The 21,328-nt window shown below is 46.7% G+C and overlaps 2 protein-coding genes across 10 annotated transcripts in view; both read right to left on the reverse strand.

Annotated features, from left to right (window-relative positions):
- Positions 1-61: 61 nt before the first annotated feature.
- On the reverse strand, positions 62-11,438 carry SAV1 (salvador family WW domain containing protein 1). Of its 2 annotated transcripts, none has more exons than XM_015276749.4 (5): positions 11,166-11,438; positions 10,096-10,542; positions 4,784-5,054; positions 3,370-3,513; positions 62-1,196 (listed from the first exon to the last, which is right to left on the reverse strand). In XM_015276749.4, exons 1-5 carry the CDS (start codon positions 11,257-11,259, stop codon positions 995-997), a joined length of 1,158 nt encoding a protein of 385 aa, XP_015132235.1. In that variant the 5' UTR covers positions 11,260-11,438; the 3' UTR covers positions 62-994. The 2 variants fall into 2 exon arrangements, with proteins under 2 accessions (XP_015132235.1, XP_040557754.1); XM_040701820.2 differs by having other exon boundaries at positions 62-1,218.
- Positions 11,439-11,671: 233 nt separating this feature from the next.
- NIN (ninein) overlaps positions 11,672-21,328 on the reverse strand; it is a 53,515-nt gene continuing 43,858 nt past the window's right edge. For 6 of the 8 annotated variants that reach the window (XM_015276740.3, XM_046942597.1, XM_046942598.1 and 3 more), the window contains 2 exons: positions 16,453-16,566; positions 11,672-15,205 (listed from right to left, as the gene is read on the reverse strand). In XM_015276740.3, coding sequence (XP_015132226.2) covers positions 14,996-15,205; positions 16,453-16,566 — 324 coding nt within the window. In that variant the 3' untranslated portion in view covers positions 11,672-14,995. Of the gene's footprint in view, positions 15,206-16,452; positions 16,567-18,279; positions 18,735-21,328 lie in introns of those variants that run through there. The other 2 variants (XM_040701817.2, XM_046942599.1) reach the window with 1 other exon arrangement.

A 21,328-nucleotide genomic window follows, 5' to 3' on the forward strand; every position in this document is an offset into this window, starting at 1 on the left:
CTCAGCTACAAACCTTCCGTTCAGCCCTCGAAGCGGCAGAGATGAGCTGACCACCCCCTGGTTCATTAAACAAAGTGATTTTTATTGAATTAACAGGATTTACAGGAAATGTATTTTCTTTTTGTCTGCAACCATGTTTTTTATTGCACTAAAAAGAATCCATAAATAACATTTCAGGACAATCGATGAACCAAATGAAAACAGCGGTGAGGGTCACTCACTGTACATGTAAAAATCTCCCCCAGGTAAGGAAACCAAATAGAAGACACAGCTCGGTTAAAAAAGAGCAGTAAGAAAGAAGGTGGGGACCCATCCCTGACGTTCCCAGGTGCGGTGCTGCTGCCCTCCCACGGCGTGGGGCTCACGCACCGCACTGAGGAAGCTCTGCAGTGAGGTTGGTCCTTAAGGAGGGTCAGTATATCCCCCTGTGCCATCCGTGAGGGGGAGCAGGGAATCTAAAGGAACAACGCGTTGAACGAAGTAAAAAATAAGGCAACTCCCACTTCACTGGTGTGAAGCACATGGCAGCTCCAGGCGGTGCAGGACTGGTGGTACAGGAACAGTGTGCTGTCCGTTAAAGCTGTAAGCAGAGCTCAGAGGAAGGCCTGAGGGGAACACACTGCAGTACCGACAGGGATTGCAGTGGTGCTTTGCATCCAGGGCCTTTCTGGTAACTGCACCTATTGCTGTTTAAAAATAGGCAGTCAGCTTCTCCATAATACAGCCAACTGCTAGAAAAGGAGAGCAGAATCAGCTCTCTGCTCCAACTCCACGCTGGTTTTCAGCATAATAAACTAGTTTTTGTATGGAAAAAGATTAACAAACGTTTCTCATTTGTATAAACAATACATAATACATGTAGAAAAATATTCAAGAGGATAATAACAAAGGTGCAATGTCAACAAAAATAAGCTGCCTTTTCAACCAAAGCACTTCTTCATGAACTGTGGGGGCTTCTGAAAGCTCCTGGCATCCCCTGTGTCCGTGGGGCAGCTCAGAAGTTCTTGCCGTGCTGCTGGGCGTACCACTGCTGCCGCTGCTTGCGGTGCTCCAGCTCTGTGAGCAGGGCCTGCCTGTAGGCCTCGTACAGCTTCACAATGCGCTCCAGCTCCTTCATGAAGAGCAGCTTCAGCATGCCCTGGTACGTGTCCAGGTCTGCCAGCTGGAACAGCTCCCACTTCAGGATGTGGTCGTACCTGGAGCGGCACAGAGGGTTACCTGTGGCTGCTGTGCTGCTCTGCGTTCGTGGGCAGTGCTGATTTAGGTCACTGCGTCTCAAACCGTGGGGCACAAGCCCCAGGGAACAACAGGAGGGCAGGACCAGGTAGCATCAGTAAGAAGAAACAGCCCTAATTAGTGGCCGCATCACCTCGGTGCCAGCCCAAAGCCCTCTTTGGGGAATACCCCCTCTGGCTGAGACTGAGGTCCCCTGGGCAGCCCGCAGCTGCTGTGCACTGCAGCACTGCAGGTAGGCAGCCCCAGCCTCGCTCTGTATTACATGCTGCATCCTTACTGCAGGTTCGTTATTTCCTACTTCGTTTGTAATTCACCTGCAATGTGATTTTCTTGGCTTGGGTATCAGCAGCTGACAAGGCAGCTACTGAAAGAACAGGAGAAAAGATGGAATGAGCAGAGCTATGAGATCCTGCTTACATGGAGTGCTTCAAAAGAGGCGGGGAAGAATCTGAACTGCAATCTGTTCCACAGAAGGCACTGTCAGATTCCCCACCCTCGGTGCCCCACACATGAAGTCCACCAAAGTCCCAGAACACCTACCAGGTGGTCTTCCTGACTGCACGAATGGATAAACACACAATGTTCAGGTTTAGCTGTTCTTTAAGAAGCCCTCAAGCTGAGATGGCAGCAAGTCAGCCGCTACCTCTCCTCCTCCCTTTCCCAGTACAAAGTCAGCATGAAACAGGATTTGCTTCTTCACATTTGAGAATGCCACTAACACCAGTGCTTGTACCAGCCCTGCTTCAGCTGAAGAAAGGTAAAAGGAGGCTGGAAAATGTGTGATTTGGGGTTTCTCCCAGCACTGACTTCAGTGTCTCAGCCTTTCAGAAAGTCTCTGAGAATCTTACAGTGCTTACCTTCGAGTTTCAAGAGAAGAACCAGCAAGAACCTACACAACACAGGCTGAAATACTTAAAACTGCATTGTCTAGATGTGCCAAAGACCTAAATAAAGAAATGCAGCTGCAGCCAAAACCTAGAAGTATTTCTAGGAACTCAGCCCTCTCACAGGTTACAGGAACTCAGCACGCCCATGCTGCACAAGTACACCACTGGATTTTAGGTCCATTTAAATCTGTATGGGTTTGCCAGCAGCCACGAGAAGTAATTAAATGCATTCCAATTACACTAACTAGAAGCAGCTACAAATTTCAGCTGACAGTCACTGACTGCTACATGGTATGAGAATTCCCAACGGTGCACTGGGCTGTTTTGCTGCTGTATGATTCAGCCACACCACGTTCTTCTCCTGAAGAAGTACATGGTTTTATAGTTACTGAAGCACCACATGGATGCTTTTAGAAACTGATTTTCTACTTAGTGTCAGTCTTCCGCAGAGCTGCAGCCATCAGAACGTGTTTCATTGCATTGACTCAGATTTACTCCTGGAGAAGATCCCGTTCCTAAAAATACCCCATGTATTTTATGTGCCATGGGGCACCATTCTCACAAGCACACTGAAAGTAAAGCACATGCTCCCAGTTCTGCAGTGTCACGTTAAGTAATGCCTAATGCAAAGCAAACCCATCAGAAGTGGTCTCCAATCTTCTGCTACGACACAAATGAGGAGCTGCTGTGCTTATTTCCAACTTACCCATTTCCACCTGGAAGAGTCAGAAGTCCAGTCTCCTTATCAGGCCAATTTTGCTATGCTTTTTGGGAGATTTAAGTGTCATACATATGGTTTAAATCATAACGTATATTACAGAGATTATATGCATGGAGAGTGATGTTTTTTATATATATATATATATATACATACATATATATATATATATATATATATATATATATACACACACACAGTATAGTGTGTATATATATATATATATATAAACAGTAGTTTGTTGAATGGGTTTTGTTGAATGGGTGAGTGAACAACAAAAATTACAGGTCTGAAGTGTTTAGGTTGGGTCTTCAGCCAGCAATGGTCCACTCAATTTAGTGTGACTTGTATTTCTGATATGAAAAATCCAGTACAAATTCCTCAACCACTGTCAGCAACAGCTCTCATGCAATTATGGCACAGACAGCAGCTAGAATTCTACTTTCAGTCATCAGAATCCACTTGGTTTCTGTCTAAACGATGCACATGTCATTTGGTGCAAAATAAGAGTAAAGAAAACAAGCTTACTTGACAGGGGCCCTGGCGTAGACCTGCAGCCAGTCTGGAATCTCAGCAGTGTGGTAGGGGTTGGCAGGGACAAGGAGGGGCTGGCTTCTCTCTGCCTGCTGGGGCTGGTAGGTCACTGGGGGAGGCTGGTCGTAACGGGGAACGCTGTACGGAGGAAGGCAGAGAAATTCAGCAAGCACCAAGCAGGATGTCCTGCTCTCATTAATATAGAGATGAACTTCCTGGAGTACAACAAGAAGGACTGAATAGCAGAAATTAACTGGTAGATTTGGTAGCTAACTTGATTTTACCTTCATGTTTTAAACAGCTAAAATATCTGTTTTCATCCCAGAGATGACTTAGTTTGGGTTTCAGAGACGGTTTCCCAGAACATCAATCAAGTTTACCTTTGGTCTAAAACCCAACTCTGCTCTCAGCAACTCAGCTGTTTCACCAGCAGTCACAGAGAGCAGCTGCTTTATTTTAGTGAGGCAAGAATATCCTGTTTCTAAACTGAACTAACAGATGAGACAGAAACCAACAATTACAACTTCTAAAAGTCTCAGCTGAGAAGCAGTAAAGCTTATAAAAAAGTAAGCTGGTTTTGGCACATAGTATGCGAAGTGAAAGCAGTACATAGAATCACATCATAGAGTCACAGAATGGCCCGGGCTGGAAGGTACCTCAAGGATCATGAAGCTCCAACCCCCACCACAGGCAGGGCCACCAACCTCCACATGGAATACCAGCCCAGGCTGCCCAGGGCCCCATCCAACCTGGCCTTGAACACCTCCAGGGATGGACGGGGCATCCACAGCCTCTCTGGGCAGCTGTTCCAGCACCTCACCACTCTCAGAATAAAGAACTTCCCCTGACATCCAACTGAAATCTTCTCTCCTTCAACTTCAAACCATTTCCCCTTGTCCTGATGTTATCTACTCTTTCAAAGAGTTGGCTACCCAGCTGTTCATAGGCACTGAAAGGCTACAATGAGGTCACCCCACAGCCTTCTCCAGGCTGAACAAGCCCAGCTCCCTCAGCCTGTCTTTGTAGGGGAGGTGCTGCAGCCCTCTGATCATCTCTGTGGCCCTCCTCTGGACCCTCTCCAACAGCTCCCTGTCTTTCTTGTATTGGGGGCCCCACACCTGGACACAGTACTGCAGATAGGGCTCCACAAGGGCATAGTAGAGAGGGAAAATCACCTCCCTGTCCCTGCTGGCCACCCCTCTTCTGACAGAGCCCAGGATACCATTTGGTTTCCGAGCTGCAGGAGCACCAATGGCTCACGTTAAGTTTTTATCCACCAGGACCCCCAGGTCCTTCTCTGCAGGGCTACTCTCAAGAACTGCTCCTTCCAGTCCGTATATCTGCCACGTCTACATTCTCAGCTGGACTAGGACAAGGACTATTACAACAGGCAAGACTGGTGTCATACCTGGGAGCACAAGGATGTTTGTATTGAGCTCGTTTATTGATGTGATCCACATAATACACTCCAAACTCTGCGGACTCCACTCTCTCCCAGCCCGGCGGCAGCCCCTCTCGCTCCAGGGGATGGCTCCAATGCGTTGTGTTGGTGTTGTGGTCGATGTAGTACTTCCTTCCTCTGATAGTCCAGTCCACCGACCAGCCAGGGGGAAGAGGTAAGTCTTCAGAGCTGTGATTTGTTAGATTTCCTAGAGATGTAGCAGCAACTCTCCCGATGCCTAAAAACAGAAAATCAAGGTATTGACCTCAATGGGTAATGCCTCAAACCAACATTATGTACCACGTTACCTTCCCCTCAGACACAAGGCACTGTGAACAACACTGCCAGGTTTCCAGCACACACCCATATACATTAGTAGAAGAAATCAAAATCAGGTTATAATCACAGATTTCAACTGCCTGGAAAAGAAATCACACAATACCAAAGTTTTCCAGATTAACCACTGAAGAACAGTAACACAAGGAGGACAACTAGGAGGAAAGAGTCAGGTTTGCACAGTGAGGCCATCAGCAGCCATTCCAGTTTTGTCTGCTCTTTCCTCCCACGTCCTGTGCACACTCAGGGCTGTTGTATCAGCTACCTTCCAAAGAAAAATTAGGGAAAACAAACAACCAAGTGATGCAATCAAGACTTCCACAGGTGTCTTTCACCTTCTGGATGCCTACTGAACGTGCTCCTGCTGGATGTGCTGGCCCAAATTCAACTCTAATCAAGGCATTTCCTTCAGTTATCTGCAATTCTACAGTTATTCAGTCTCTGGATACAATGAAATTCCAATTACCTTTTCATCAAATGCATCTATTCAACCTCAGCACTCAGGGTTTGTGCATTACTATTTTCCCAGGTGTGGGAGCTCCTTTCCCCAATCTCTTAAAGTCAGGAAGCAATATGACCATAAATGCTGTGTTAGTCAATGAGGAACACATCCCCCTGCTTGTTTTTCAGAGCTAACGTTTTTGTGCACTCATTCCTGAGTGGAAGGAAAAGGCACAGCCTCTCAGGTATGGACATTAACTCAGAAAGACAACTGGAAGAGGAGAGCAGCAGAAAAGCTCTTATATTTCTCAGGAAATTCCATACTCTTGTTGGATGACCACGGGAATGGCCCCTTCTCCTCGTGCACACACAGCCCATGGTGCAGCAGGCAGGGGAAGGCACCTGGATAAGTACTGTTACATACACAATGGCAGATTGAGAACTGGCTGGGCTGCGATTCCAGTGACAGATCGAACTTATCACCAATGCAATGGAAAGGTTTCAAAGCAACAGAATGAACAGAAGCAGTACATGCAAGAAGTTCCTCCTGAGTTCTGTCCTGCAGAAGACATCTGCTCGCCTACAAACCCATTTCTGGCCTCGGTGTGCTCTGAGTTACACAGCCTCGAGGTTTCTCTCCTTGTTGGAGTACTCACCCACTCGTTAGCTTTATGAAGGCACGCTAATAGCTGTGTTCATGTGACAGCTCCATCCCTCATTGGGATTAAGCAACTCAGCCCTTTACTTCCAGTGAGAAGGAACATGAGAGCTGCTGCCTGACCTTTAGCCATGCTGGGGCCACAGAGAGCATTTCAGACCCTAGCCATGGTTACACCACTGCTTTTGTTTGCATTCCAGTGACAAAATACCAACATTTAAGCTTCTTGAAAATACTGCACTTTGGATAAGAAGTACAAATAAACAACAAATATTAAACTACCACGAGTCTGAATACCCAGAACTGACAGAGGGAAACAGTTTTCATAAAGGTATAAACACATTTTGCTGCTCGCCCCATCAGCATTTTGTCTTCTTGTGCTTTTTAAAGAGTTCCTCCCACTCGAATTCCTTCATGATTGCAGCAGCAAATACAAACGGATTTGATTCATGGGGTAAAGGTGAATGTTTTTTTTAACACTTTAAGGCTGGTATTAAAAGTTGCCCAAGGCAGGATAATGAACAGGCAGTAAGCCACCCTCTGCCCCACAAGTTCTGCTGCCACACAGCCTGCGTCTGCTCACACAAGAGCCAAAGAAGGCTGGAACATGGACTCAGGTAAATAGGAAAGCCAGCACCTGATCACACAGAGAACTGCTATGGGAAGCAGGCCAAAAGGCAAAGCCACGTGTTGCTGGGAAGGCAGCATGGACAGCTCTACTTCTGTAGCAGCAGTCACCTCCAGCTGCATGGCTTCTCCCCAAGTACACTGGGATTTCAATCTCAGAATTGTCATACAATGTAAGAAGCGTTCAGCTTACCGCTCAAACGGGTACAAATAAACTCTGAGGTCTTGGTTACAAGTTAGTTCCAATCTATACTGTAGATATAACTTCAACCACAGACCTCCCCAAACCTTTCACCTAGAAGAGAGGACAGAGATGGCGAGGAAAGATGGGTGAAGTCTCTTAGAATCAAGTTTGAAACCAACACTTAGAAAAATAAATTTAAAAAAATCAAGAAATGCCATAGAGGTAACTGAACACACACCACTGGGAAATACCTGCAGGCACTTTTCAGGAAAAGCACTCGCACTACTTAGTGATTGAAACAAATCTGATGAGAATAAGAAAGGGAAGGCATGGAGAAATGAATCAGAGAGAATGTGACTTGATGGAGAAACACCAACGCAATGCAACACTGTCACCTCTTGCAAAAAACCAAGCCGTTTGCTCAGTGCTGAATACTTTGAGTGTGAAGATGTCAATGAGAACGCATTTCAATTTACTTTGTGAAGAGCTCCACTCAGGTGAAACACTTACAAACTGTGATGGAAACACGTAGGCAAGAGGTGATCCAGACCAAGGCAAGGGATGCAGAAGGCCTGACTCTGTGCTGGAGATAAGGAGAGAGGAACTGGCAATTAGAGGGACCGGTGCTGCTCAAGGGAAACAAGGCTGCAGAACAACGGGTGGCTAAAATAAGACTGAGCTTAGCTGTGAGGAGAAGGAAATAAGGAGATCTGAGGTTTTCTTATTCTTGACCACATCGTACTTCTACTGCTAAGAAGTAACACCGATTCATCAGAGGGTATACAGAAGGACAGAGGTTAACATTCTTATTGCAGTGAAACTACAGGTGGAGCTTAAGAGCCCACATCCTGTGTTGAGATGAAAGGTAAAAAGAGGAAAAGGGATGATGTGTTGGCAGAGGGGTTCACCTCTCTGAATTATTTTCTGCATATATGTAAGACTGAATGCTCACCCATTATGAAATATGTAAAATCTGTCCAAGCTACTAACTGCAAACATACACAAGTGACAAAGACCAAGCACACATCAACAGCTCCTTGTTTTCCAAAGGCTAAGGAGGCATGGAGACAAGAGAGAAATGCCTTTTGAGAGAGAAACCTGTATTGCTACAACTGAGAAAAATACAGCTGAGAAGTCCTACTTTCTGCCTGTGTTAGAAATTTGCTAGATTAACTTCACCCTCAAACTAACAGGTGGAGCTCCATCTCTCTGATGAGATGTTGCTCTGATTCTACAACGTGGCAATATTGGGTTTGAAGGCTCTTAGCATTCATCATCACTATGTTATTTTGCCTGTAAAGGTGAGGGATTGGAGTGTGACATCTCCTCTCCAGTCCCACAGCAGAAGCAGGCAGGGCTGCTATGAGGACAGATACGTGCTTAATGATGAGCAGCCAACAGAGATGGATGGGTTTCCTGCACAGTCTAGACGTACTCGATGTAGTTAGCCAGCATTTAGCAAAGATAAGGATGAAGTAGCAAGTCTCAAACATCAGCATCTCAAAACGCACTGCCTGGCAGCAGCAATGCCAGCGCTGCTCTCCTGCCATGCTTCATTGGAACATCTCCATATTAAAAAACAAACACCACCACCAAAGCGTTGTCAGCTTTTTAACTCCATCCACAGCTTCAGTGCTGACATTTTTACCAGCAGATTGCAAGGAACAATGAACTAAGAGCATATATCACTACATTATTTATAGGTCTGGAGTGCTTCTTTCAAGCTCCTCCCTGAACGTCATTTCAGCAATATAAACATCACTCAAACACTGCCTGTAAGGTCACCTTTCTATGGATAACACTGACATCCCACATTTCTTCTTTCAGTACATCTACAGCAGCATGACATACAAAAGAATGACTCTTCTGTGTCATCACGGATAACCGAATACTTCAAAAATAAATTAAGGGGTTTTTATTTCTGATTCTCTTGTTCCAGCAGAAAAATGTGACAGGTCCCTGTAAGTATGTGAGTATGACTCTTCCTCAATCACACAGAATGGCCCGGGCTGGAAGGGACCTCAAGGATCATGAAGCTCCAACCCCCCACCACAGGCAGGGCCACCAACCTCCACATGTAATACCAGCCCAGGCTGCCCAGGGCCCCATCCAACCTGGCCTTGAACACCTCCAGGGATGGACGGGGCATCCACAGCCCCTCTGGGCAGCTGTTCCAGCACCTCACCACTCTCAGAATAAAGAACTTCCCCTGACATCCAACGTAAATCTTCCCTCCTTCAACTTCACACCATTTCCCCTTGTCCTGCTGTTAACTCCCCTTTCAAAGAGTTGACTCCCCTCCTGTCTATACGCTCCCTTCAAGTATTGGAAGGTCACAATGAGGTCACCCCGCAGCCTTCTCTTCTCCAGGCTGAACAAGCCCAGCTCCCTCAGCCTGTCTTCATAATATTACAAGCCAAAAAGAATTCAGACACTACGAAGTGAATTTCAGCACTACATGCTAATTGGCTAATTACACAAAACAGTCATTACTCATTATTTCACGATAAATAATTCATTATAAAATTAACAAAAATCAAATGACACAGTGATATTCTGGGCTTGTTTAGCTTGGAGAAGAGAAGGCTCCAGGGGGACCTCATTATGGCCTTCCAATACTTGAAGGGAGTGTATAAACAGGAGGGGGAACAGCTGTTTGTGAGGATGGATGGTGATAGGACAAGGGGGAATGGTTTTAAACTGAGACAGGGGTGTCTCAGTTTAAAACCATTGGTTTTAAAGGTTGGAGGTTGGAGATGAGGAGGAGGTTTTTCCCCCAGAGGGTGGTGACGCACTGAACAGGTTGCCCAAGGAGGCTGTGGATGCCCCATCCCTGCAGGCATTCAAGGCCAGGCTGGATGTGGCTCTGGGCAGCCTGGGCTGCTGGTTGGCGACCCTGCACATAGCAGGGGGTTGGAACTGGATGAGCACTGTGGTGTTTTTCAACCCAGGCCATTCTAGGACTTCATGAAATACCTCTGCACCTGAAGCTGTTCAGTGACATGTGAAGGACAGCAACGAACCCATTCTCACCTGACGTGCGCCGCCCAGGGTTGTGAGACATCCTCTGGAAAAGCTCCCCGCTGTGCTCATAGTATCTGTAGTCCTCATGCAAGCGATCATTCAACTGACGTCTCCTCTGGGCATCATAGAAGTGATCATAATAGTAACAACGTGTGCCGGCATCTCCATTTTCCATAACTGAGTTGGTTTCTGTTAGAAAGGACTGGGAGGAAGAGCCATATTCTCTAGCAACATCAGCTAAACTTCGAGCGAAGTAGGAAGGTGCAGACAGTCTGTTGCTTTCACGCCTCATTATTTCATGGGGCGGCCTCTGCACTGGCGTTCGAAGGAAACTCTGGTTTCTGGAAACAGCTCCATCTCCACCGGAGCCATAAGCAGAAGGACTCGGGTCAGGAGGGCAGATATCAGTTCGTCTTGGAATGGTCGGACCATGACGGATAAAGGAAGGCATTAGATCTGTTACAGCAAGGAAGGGAAATGAGAACTTTGCACGCACTTATGGTATTCGGCTAGTTATGGTGCCTGACTTACACCATGCAAGTGACTCCGTTCCAGTGCCAGAACCCCTTTAAAGCACCTCTAATGCACATAGCAGCGTAGGGCTGCAGTTTGCAGTGGTACAACAAAAGCCATCACACCCTCCATCCGCAACAGAAGCTATTGCCAAAGCAGCACAGTTTTGACAGCAAAAGCAAAGGAAGCCAACACAAACAGCTCCCACCCCCGCCGGACTGCAGCCCTATCAGTCAGGTTTTAAACCTCCCCATTAGGCCGGGAACCAACCCAAGAACGTTGAATCCCGCTCCATCAGCACCACCGCCCTCACGAACTGAACGCTTCCCTCACGCACACGAAGGCCGCAGTGAGGTCTCCCCGGAGCCTTCTCCCCTCCAGCCGAACCCCCCCAGCCCTCAGCCGTGCCCCCTCAGAGCCGGGCCGCTCCCGAAGGCCGTGCTGAGGGAGCGCGGCCGGGCGAGGGCGCACCTGAGGGCCGGGCCGGGCCGCGCCGAAACAACGCAGCCCTCACGGCTCCGTGCCGTGCGAGGCGCCCCCACCCCGCCGGGCCCTCGGGCACTCACTGCGGAGCAGCGGGCTGGTCTCCTTCTTCACGTATTTCCCCTGCACCTCGCCCGGCTTCGAGAGCTCCGTCCGCGTTTTCTTCCGCGACAGCATCCCACCTCCTCCTCCCGGCCCGCTCCCGCCGCCCGCATGCCCGGCTCCGCTCCGCACAGGGCCGGACCGCCCGCGGCCCCCTCAGGCGCTCAGGGCGGCGGGCGGAGGCCGTGAGCGGGGGGGCGGGCTGCGGGGCGCGGCCGCGGGGTGCCGTTAGGCGCGGGGCGTTGTGGGGCGGCGGCCCCGCCCGGCGGGGAGAGGAGACGAGAGGAAGGATGGGGACAGAGCGGCGCGGTAGCGCGGTCACAGCGCCCCCTGGTGGACGGGAGGGCGCGCACGGCCGCGCATCATTCCGGCTGGACAAAGCTGCCGAGCTGACCGAGCCCAGCCCGTGCCGCACATACCGTTCCCATAAAAGACGGGAAAAAAAAAAAAACAACACCCAAAAAACAACCCCACAGCCACAAGCAGCGATCTTACAGTGATTTCTTTTTATTTCTTACATTCATTTATAAATAACACGTAGGTTGGTTCCTCCTGCTTTACATGGCGGTGTAAGGACAGCACATCACAACAATAAGAACTCAATAAGAACAAACACAGCTGCTGCCGTTCACACAGCAGTGGTGGCATCCCGCACTGCAGGCAGCCGTGGAAGACCTGAGAGATGGCGATGCCATTTGCGTTGTATCTGACAGATCCAGGCTGCCCCCAGCTCTACCTCGCCTATTACTTGGCTAAAAGTATGCTGCAGCCCTTCCTTCTTCAGTCCGAACTGAAATGATTCCGTTTGCTTTGTACCTGAAGTAGCAATGGGAGTATGTGTAGCTAACTATGCTTCTATACCGTCCTAAACTGACACGCGGTACCTCAAGGCTGTGGATTCAGCTCACATCCATTTGACATAGCGTGATCCCTTCCAGAGCTCCAGCCCTGGGTACCCACATGCCTTTATTTTCACAGTGACCCATAAAGCGAGAGTTGAGAGCATTTAAAGCCCGTTCTGGTGATGAAGTAATGAATATCCTATTGGCGAGCCCTGTTGAACCAAGGAGGGCCAGGAATCCAGTGACCTACCACACTGCTAAATACTTTGGTATCATTAAAATGCCTGTAGGAGACACATTCATGCACAAAAGACCACCAATGCTTTGCACGTCTGCATGTCTCTATGCTCATTTTCAGTAGCCTTGATGCTGTGGGACGAGCTGCTGGTCTCCTGAGCTGGCACAACAAGCAACACAGCACTGGTTGGAGCACCGTGACCATTCCCCCCACCTGGGAAGGGTTTCTCCTGAATTGTCCTGCAGCAACAAAAGCAGCACAGCACAGAAAGGCTCCAGCACAGGTAATGACAAAAGGCACTTCTGAGAATTCATTTCCACGAGTGAGATTGGAGTTTTTGTCTACTGCTTTCCTCCTCCACCCTTCTCCTGCCCTTCCCTGTGGTTAGGTTGGCGTTTGGAAGAAAGAAACGTAGAGTGAGGCAGGATAGGGTGAGAAGGGGGACAGTTTGAATCCCTTTTCTCTGCTTCTCCCCCGTATTCCAGTGCTAACATCAGAGCTTGGCTCCCTTTTTTATTTTTTCTTTTTGTAGAATCACAGCATCATTAAGGTTGGAAAAGACCTCCAAGATTCCCAATGCCAACCACCCCGCCATGCCCACTGCCCACGTCCCTCAGTGCCACATCTCCATGGCTCTGGAGCACCTCCAGGGACGGTGACCCCACCACTCCCCGGGCAATATATGAATTGGTGTTGATAATACTTCATTTCCAAACACAGTTCTGATCACCTGAACCACACCTGTGTTGTTCCCTGGAAACATTTTGAAACGTTGCTAATTTCCATAGTGTAAGCATGGCTCAAGGTGTGCTCGGTTACCACACTGCTGACACACAGCCCTGGTACCCACGCAGAGGTGTAGCATGAAGCACTGCACGGGGTGCCCAGAGAGATGGTGGGACCCCATCCTTGCGGACGCCCAAGGTCAGGGGATGGGCTCTGAGTGCCCATGTTCACTGAGGGGAGTGGGACCAGATGGCCTTAAAGGGTACCTTTCAACTCAAACCATTCTATGATTACAACTGCTACCATTTACAGATTAATATAGAATCACAAAATCCTAGAATGGCCTGGGTTGCAAAGGACCACAATGCCCATCCAGTTCCAACCCCCTGCTATGTGCAGGGTCGCCAACCAGCAGCCCAGGCTGCCCAGAGCCACATCCAGCCTGGCCTTGAATGCCTGCAGGGATGGGGCATCCACAGCCTCCTTGGGCAACCTGCTGGAGGCCAGCATTTGCAGGGGGAGCTAGCATCACATTTAGACCGTTGGTAATGATTGGTTATAACCAGCTCCAGCACACGTGAGCTCTCATTCAGCGACTTCTGTTGGGCCCATCTCACTCCTGAAGGTGTTCCCAAAAAGCCTGCGTTTCCCATGAACTCATCAGATAGGAGGTATAATTACCACCTGTCATTACAAAGCTGCGTGTTCTTCAGCCTTCCTGACTATAGCACCACTGCAGTTGCTCGAGGAGTATGGAGGTAACACTCAACCAAACGTAATTCTGTTTATCCTGCTCTCCCTAATGCATGTTAACCTCCATCTGCTGACATGAACGTCCACATTTATTAAACCGAAGGAAACTAATTTTTTATTCCCTGAGTTCTTTGTATTCAACATCGAGTATAGCTTCTGTACTCAGACTCATTACAAAGGACACGTCCTTCCAAATTACCACATCAAACAGAGCACTGCCTTAGTGACAAAGGTCTGATCACAGAGTCATAGAATGGCCTGGGTTGAAAAGGACCACAATGCTCATTGAGTTCCAACCCCCTGCTATGTGCAGGGTCGCCAACCAGCAGCCCAGGCTGCCCAGAGCCACATCACCAAGTTCCCCTCTTCTGCCAGCTATGCAATAAGCATACCCCACCACTGTACTGAAGGTACAACTTACAGGAACTCATTTCTTCACTTCTGTTTGGTGACTCTTCTATCGTTCAGTATAACAACAACAACAACAAAGTAAGGCCTCTACAATTTCTTAAAAAATAATAATAAAAAAGAGCAGTAGTCTTTATTTGCCACCTGGGACATTTCTCCAAATGAAACACAGTTACGTCAGTTGGAGGCAGTAGTCTATGTACACATTTTTCACTGCTTTTCTTCCCAGATTCCCAATGCTTAAGTGGAACGTGTTGCTTTACAGAAACTAGAATCATACTGCAGGATACGGACAACACCACGAAAGCCTTGCTATCAATAGCAGTTCCATCAGCAGCATTCAGACTGTATATGTCCCCCCTCATTGCCCGTTCTAGTTGGACCAGATGACCCACAGGTCCCTTCCAGCTCACATGAGCCTGATTCTATCAGTATTACTGGGTTTGCACCAAGAAGTATCCCAGAAAGCCAGAAGGGTTTTAAAGTCATTAATTCAATACCAGCAGCCTGTGCTTCAATCTAAATAGAAATAATCAATTCAGTAAACTCAGAATTCGTGTTTTAAATTAAAACCAAGGTATCAAAATAAGTTAACCTAGAAAAAAAAAACTTCTTTTTTTTTTACATAGCAAAGATTACTCTTAGACAAAACTTAGCAGAAAAATAGTTTGGGAATCAACAAAAGGATCTCTGTTGGCAGTGCCTGATTGGGATTCAGCTCTGCCATCCCCTTGGAGGCATCTCTTAACTAAAAGTCATCGATACCAAAAGGCAACGCAGTGAAAGGCTGAAATATTAAAATTCCAGTAAAGTGCACGGGACTGTGGCATACTTAATGGCTGTGCTATGACCTTAACTCAGTTGCTGAGCTGAATGACGGGGATGCCAAGTTCTTTACGATCTTATTGAGGTTGGCGATCTTCTCTTCTAGTAAATAGTTTTTCTTCTCAGCAGTTTTCTGGCGCTGCTCTGTCATCTCCAAAGCCTTCAGCAGCTGAGCGTTCTCAACATAGAGATCCTTCACCACTGCGTCCGCTTTGGTGTTCTTGGAAAGCTGAATTGCGAGAGAAACATTATTACTCAGCACACAAACAGCAAAAGAAAAGCCACAGCATCATAGAATCACATAATGGCCTGGGTTGAAAAGGCCCACAGTGCTCCTCCAGTTCCAACCCCCTGCTATGTGCAGGGTCGCCAACCAGCAGCCCAGGCTGCCCAGAGCCACATCCAGCCTGGCCTTGAATGCCTGCAGGGATGGGGCATCCACAGCCTCCTTGGGCAACCTGTTCAGTGCGTCACCACCCTCTGGGGGAAAAACTTCCTCCTCATCTCCAACCTAAACCTCCCCTGTCTCAGTTTCAAACCATTCCCCCTTGTCCTATCACTATCCACCCTCGTAAACAGCCATTCCCCTTTCTGTTTGTATAGCTGAACACTTTCACATTAATGCATCCAAGGAAGACAACCTGCCCTCTAATTCTCTATTCTCATCTGTTAGAAACTACACATTTATGGAGTCATTATGGATGCTATGAACATTTTGAAACTGGGAAGACTTTGCAAGGAACTTGAAAGATCATGTGGATGTTGGGAGGCTTCAAATGACCCTTTCACCATTTGCCCTCTAAGGACAGGTGTGCTCCACGTGCTCATTGGTCCCACAGAGGTAATTCCACAGAGGTTGGAACCACCCCTATAAAATTAGGGAAAGCAGCTCAGCATTTGTCCATTTGCATCGGAGAAGCGATTTGGCAGGAGACCCCATTGGTGCAGCTTCTCCTTAAAATGAGTGTGGAGACTGCACCTCGGCAGAGGACAAACATTCTCTCCAATGCTGTCATGCACTCCTTCCTAAGTGTACAAAAGACCCTATTGAGGACTTCTGAAGAAGACAGACCAGAGCAAGAGCGGAAACCCCAAAATCTTATCAAGCAAAGGACGCGTTGGCTCAGGGGGTGTGGAAAAATCAGTTCTTGAACCGTAATCCCTGTATTCCCCAGGAAATTCCTTAGTCCTTCGTAAGCAACTTGTCCAGATAAAATATTTGGCCCAAATTCTATGTTTGTTTCCTGACTTTAAGTGTGCCTGCATACCAAACATGCACAGCTTTTAGGGAATCAGTGAGTGATTAATTCAGACCCCAGTTTTTGGGAAGTTCTGGGCAAATACGTTGGCTCAGAAGAACTCAAAGAAAAATATCGGTAACTTTCTTCTCAGCAAGAGCCATCTTGTGGCTTTTGCCCGCTTAGTTGTTTACAGAAGCAACAGGGGAGATCTGGGGAAAAGAGCAAGAAAGCTTACTTGTTCCTTCAGCTGATTCACTTTATCTTGGAGAAGCCTCTTCACAAGCCTCAGTTTCTGTTCAACGTCCATCATACGTTCCTCCATCATCTTTAGAAGCTGCTCATGGCCCCCCTGGAAAGTGACACGTATGTGAGAGTCTGTTCACAAGGATCAGGTCACATTCAGTGCTATTCTTCCTTTCACTTCATGCAGAAGCAAAGCTTTGCCACTCCACATTTGAGTTCATTTTAAAGAGTCAACGCAGTTAATAAACAGTTAATGGAAGCAAAATGTTATGGCAGGGTTTGAAGGACATTCATGGCATTAAATCTAAGTTATGTGTTAGATTACTTTAAGACAAGTTGATATAAAATGTTAAGTTCTGTATCAGCTGTGATAACTGGACCTGGAGAGATTCCTTTTTTCATTCTTTGGATATTTATCTGCTGAGTGGGGGAAATGATACCAATCAAAACCTCACTGATTTCAGGGGAAAAAACAGAGGCAGTCATAACAGCTCATTACTTTGACTGTAACCCTTCATCCCAAAGGCCACTCAAAACTCAATTACATCCTAGAATTAGCGCGTTATTATCCCAACCCCAATTTTCCTTTATTCGATTAGCTGCAGATAGGTAATGCTTCTGAATAATCCGATGTGCTTGTGTTGCTTTGCTTGAGTGAGGTGATGGGAAATCCAACCACAATCAAGACAAACCACTGACATGAGTTTAGTGAGAACTATTGGAGATAGGCAGATGGTTGGACTGGATGATCTTCTTGGTCTTTTCCAACCTTGGTGATTCCATGAATCTGTGAGAACGCCTGTTGCATTAACAGTTAAATGCAAGCCTCCCAAATAAGTTAGAAACACCAGCAACTGTGAGAAGTCAGTTATTCATCTTAACCGCTGTAGAAACATCCTGTTGGAGTGACTGATTCAAGTCTGCTCAAGATTCCATTTGTTGGAACTCCAGAAACTCCTAAGTCTACGTATGGAGTTGCGTGACTGCTTAGCTTATAAAGACATTGACAAACATTGCATTAGAGTCATCCAGAAAGCAGATTTAAAGTGCTGCTGGGCTGGGTACGCTTCCAGCTTATAAAAAGTACTACTAAAAGGAACTGCAGCAAAATCATCTTCAGCTAACTTCCGTAATATAACTGGAATTCAAGACCATGGTTGGGCATTGCACGTCATACTGCTTACAGGAGCCTTGAGAGAGTGGTTCAGTGGAATCTAAGAATTAGTGGTCTTAATGACTGTGATCCTTGTTTTTTGGCTTAAAGATAATTTGAGAGTGTTCTACCTAATTGCACATTTCATGCTTGATGGGAGAAGCCAGCTCAAGTTTTGGAAAGATAAGCAAAAAAACATAACCCTTAAAGAAGCGGTTGTTGACCTCAAATTATTAGTGCTAAATCCCATTTAATCTAGTACTTGGCGACAGAAGAAAAACACTAAGGAATGCCATCTGAGAAACAAGTCTGACAATTTGCCCCTTTTCTGACACTAAAATTGTTACTTTATGGTCACAGCAATAGGATGTGTCTCAGTAGTATGGAAACACACACGTACATGTCCTGGGGAAGCAGAGTATTCTGTATCAAAGTATACCCTCTATTGCAAATCCCTCCCAGTAGTCATATGATAGAACCACAGCATGGTTGGGTTGGAAGGGACCTTAAAGCCCATCCAATGCCAACCACCAGCTCAGGCTGCCCAGGGCCCCATCCATGGCCTTGGGCACTGCCCTTGTTACGAGAAATTCAACAGCAGTGTCTAAAACTCCTTCATTCTTGTTCATAAAGCTGAAGCTACTGATGCTATTAAGACAAGAGACATTATGTTTAAAAAACAATTTATTTTCCATTTACATCAGGAATGTCATCTTTCCCCATTATAAAAGTTTAGGCATCTTATAAAAAAAGCAGCATAAATACCCCAGATTTCCTTTGTCTCATATAAAATTAGTACCATTTGAGAAAAATAGGCTCTTTCCACATTGAGCAAACCCACATTTTAAATAACATAAATAGAAACGATTTGCAACGAATGAAAAGGAACAGCTTACGAACGTCCAGAAAATGCTTCTGGGCAAATAAATAGGAGATAACACTGCGGAGACTTAAAAATAAAACAAAAAAATGGATCCTCAAGTTTCTCAGCTTATGCCAGTTCGTATGTTTGTGTGTGTGTATCATGGCAAGGAATGAGATGGTAAGCAGCCAAGCTGTCAGAGGTGCCCGATCCTCCTGTAGGAATCTGCATGCACTGCTCGCTGCTCCGGTAGCAAGGCCTAGAGAGAGAAGGCAAGTGGGACACTTCACCCTGATATCCAGGTTGTCTTTATAAATACGTACGTACACTTAAAGCAAAGCACCAGTACAAGCCAAGCAAGCAACACAAGACAAAAAACACAAGAGAAAGCAGGCAGAGCACCACATTACATTTCTCTGTATTAGTGCTACACGAGTGCAATTAAGGAAATACTCAGGATGTGTTTTCTAGAGGTCAGGATGCTGAAGAGGGCTCACACACATTTTGGGGGATCTAAAGAGATCGGTGACAGTGATAAAGTGCCATTGGCAAAGCAGTTACACTTCTCAAGGGGAGATTATCTGCCACTACAAATCGCCTCAGGTCACCAAAAAGCATTTGTGAACAACGTAGTCCCATTGACCTCCTCTTCAAACCTAGCTGCAAGCCTTCTGCTGAGACAGCTGAGCAAGCTGTTGGTCAGAGGTTATTTGAGTTTTCCAAAGCAGATCAGCAGAAAGGGGGAGTTGAGCAACTCTGTGTACTCCCAACAGAACTATGGGCTGGCAGGGACTGGAGGGGAGGGGAACTTCTGGGAACCTTGGCTCAGGGATGGGCCCATGGCATTCATTATTGAGCAAGGCCAACAGTACTGGGCAGCTGCTGTTTGGGAAAAGTAGGCAGGTTAACAGAGGAGAAAAGGTGGAAGGGCTTTAATGTTGTTGGAATAGTGAGCTTGGTGAGCAACAGCTCAACACAGACTGTAAAGCAAAGGAGAACACAGACCAGCAGAGCCACGAATGAAAAGTAATGAAGGATGCAAAGCATAAGGAGCACACAGACTGCAAAAAGGAGGAGGGTAACATTGGGGCCTTACACAGAAGGACTGGGGATTGAAGACGGATGCAAAGCAGCACCAGCAAAACGAGGTGGTTAATGGCTGCAGAAAACATGGATGACACAACACTACTCAATGGTGAAAAGACAGTGAAGAGGTGTTAGGATGCAACTTCCCAAGATGCTAAAGGGAACAGCAGAATGGACATAAGCTCAACTGGATGTTTGCTTCAGGATGACAAAGGGAAAAGAGAAAGGATTAAAGGTGTGCTTAAAGAAGCAGTTGGGTTTGTCCCAGCTTAAAGCATCCACCACTTTGCCCTTGTTTATAGCTGTGGAATGAATGCTTCTCAACAGTGATTTTAGAAAGTCATGTAGTAGAGCCCACTAAACCATCTGTAGGAGATGCTCCAAACTGGAACTCTGTTCACTTTAAGTAAAAATCAATACGAAAACAGTTACAAGCATTAAGTGCAGCGACAGCAAACACTTGCAAAAGCTCTCTGAAGGGATTTTTAAATCCACGAAGGTTCTGGGAAACAGAAGTGGTGCATCTGTACAACTCGGGCTTCCCGGATATGATTAGTTTGCAAATTGCTTCTCAGGCTTTCAAAAGCAAAATGACAAAACTACTTCTAATGCAATGCACTCAGCATGCTCACGCTGCAGATGCTGCTGCTGCAACACGGCTTTTATTGATTTCAAAATTCAACCGCATGCTTTGCTTTCCAACGTGTGTGACTGAGTGCATCAGCAATGCACTTCCATCATCGCTCAATGAAAGGGAGAGAAACTCACACTCTTATTTTTCTTTCTCCTGCATTCTTTGCTATTAAGTTCCTTTGTAGGGAACCGTTCCCTTTAATGCCGTGATCTAAAACAGTTACTGCGAGTTTCGTAAGCTTTGGAAACTATTACTGCATGTGTTCATTCTTTTACCATAATACACCTTCCAAAATACACCTACTAACATGGTCACATCTTTGGACTTCAGAGACTTCAGCTCATACAGATATATTGGAGCGGGTCCAGAGGAGGGCCACTAAGATGGTCAGAGGGCTGGAGCACCTCTGCTATGAGGAAAGGCTGAGGGAACTGAGCTTGCTTAATTTGGAGAAGAGAAGGCTCCGGGGAGACCTCATTGTGGCCTTCCAATACCTGAAGGGAGCGTATAAACAGGAGGGGGAATGGCTGTTTACAAGGGAGGGTAGCGATAGGACAAGGGGGAATGGTTTTAAACTGAGACAGGGGAGGTTTAGGTTGGAGATGAGGAGGAAGTTTTTCCCCCAGAGGGTGGTGACGCACTGAACAGGTTGCCCAAGGAGGCTGTGGATGCCCCATCCCTGCAGGCATTCAAGGCCAGGCTGGATGTGGCTCTGGGCAGCCTGGGCTGCTGGTTGGCGACCCTGCACATAGCAGGGGGTTGGAACTGGATGAGCACTGTGGGCCTTCTCAACCCAGGCCGTTCTGTGATTCTATGATATCAATTACTAATTTCTCTCTCTATATAACATAGAAGATAGCAGGAAAAAAATAAATTTTACACTAACAGGTTAATAAAAACATTAGTCTTTTGTTTAAGTTACTTAAAGCTTTATCTTAAGTCATTATTATTATAAGGTATGTGCCCAAAGCCAAAGCTATTAGAGATTTAGGGATGTGGTCACCAAAACATCTGCCTTTTCCAATGTAAAAGACCTGCAGGAAGGGGTTGCTGAGCAACTCCAAGTACTCCAAGCAAAACTATGGGTTGGCAGAGGTTGGTTGGCAGCCTAATTTTAAGGTTCATTTTATATG

This window comes from Gallus gallus, chromosome 5 (genome assembly GCF_016699485.2).
Source record: "Gallus gallus isolate bGalGal1 chromosome 5, bGalGal1.mat.broiler.GRCg7b, whole genome shotgun sequence".
Lineage (NCBI taxonomy): Eukaryota > Metazoa > Chordata > Aves > Galliformes > Phasianidae > Gallus > Gallus gallus.

Excerpts from the sequence above, each read along its gene's own strand:
- SAV1 (XM_015276749.4), bottom strand. The coding sequence starts at position 11,259 with ATGCTGTCGCGGAAGAAAACGCGGACGGAGCTCTCGAAGCCGGGCGAG. Across the intron at positions 5,055-10,095 it reads CCCTGGGCGGCGCACGTCAG|GCATCGGGAGAGTTGCTGCT; the intron begins GTGAGAATGGGT and ends TTCTGTTTTTAG. Across the intron at positions 3,514-4,783 it reads AAACATCCTTGTGCTCCCAG|CGTTCCCCGTTACGACCAGC; the intron begins GTATGACACCAG and ends TCCTCCGTACAG.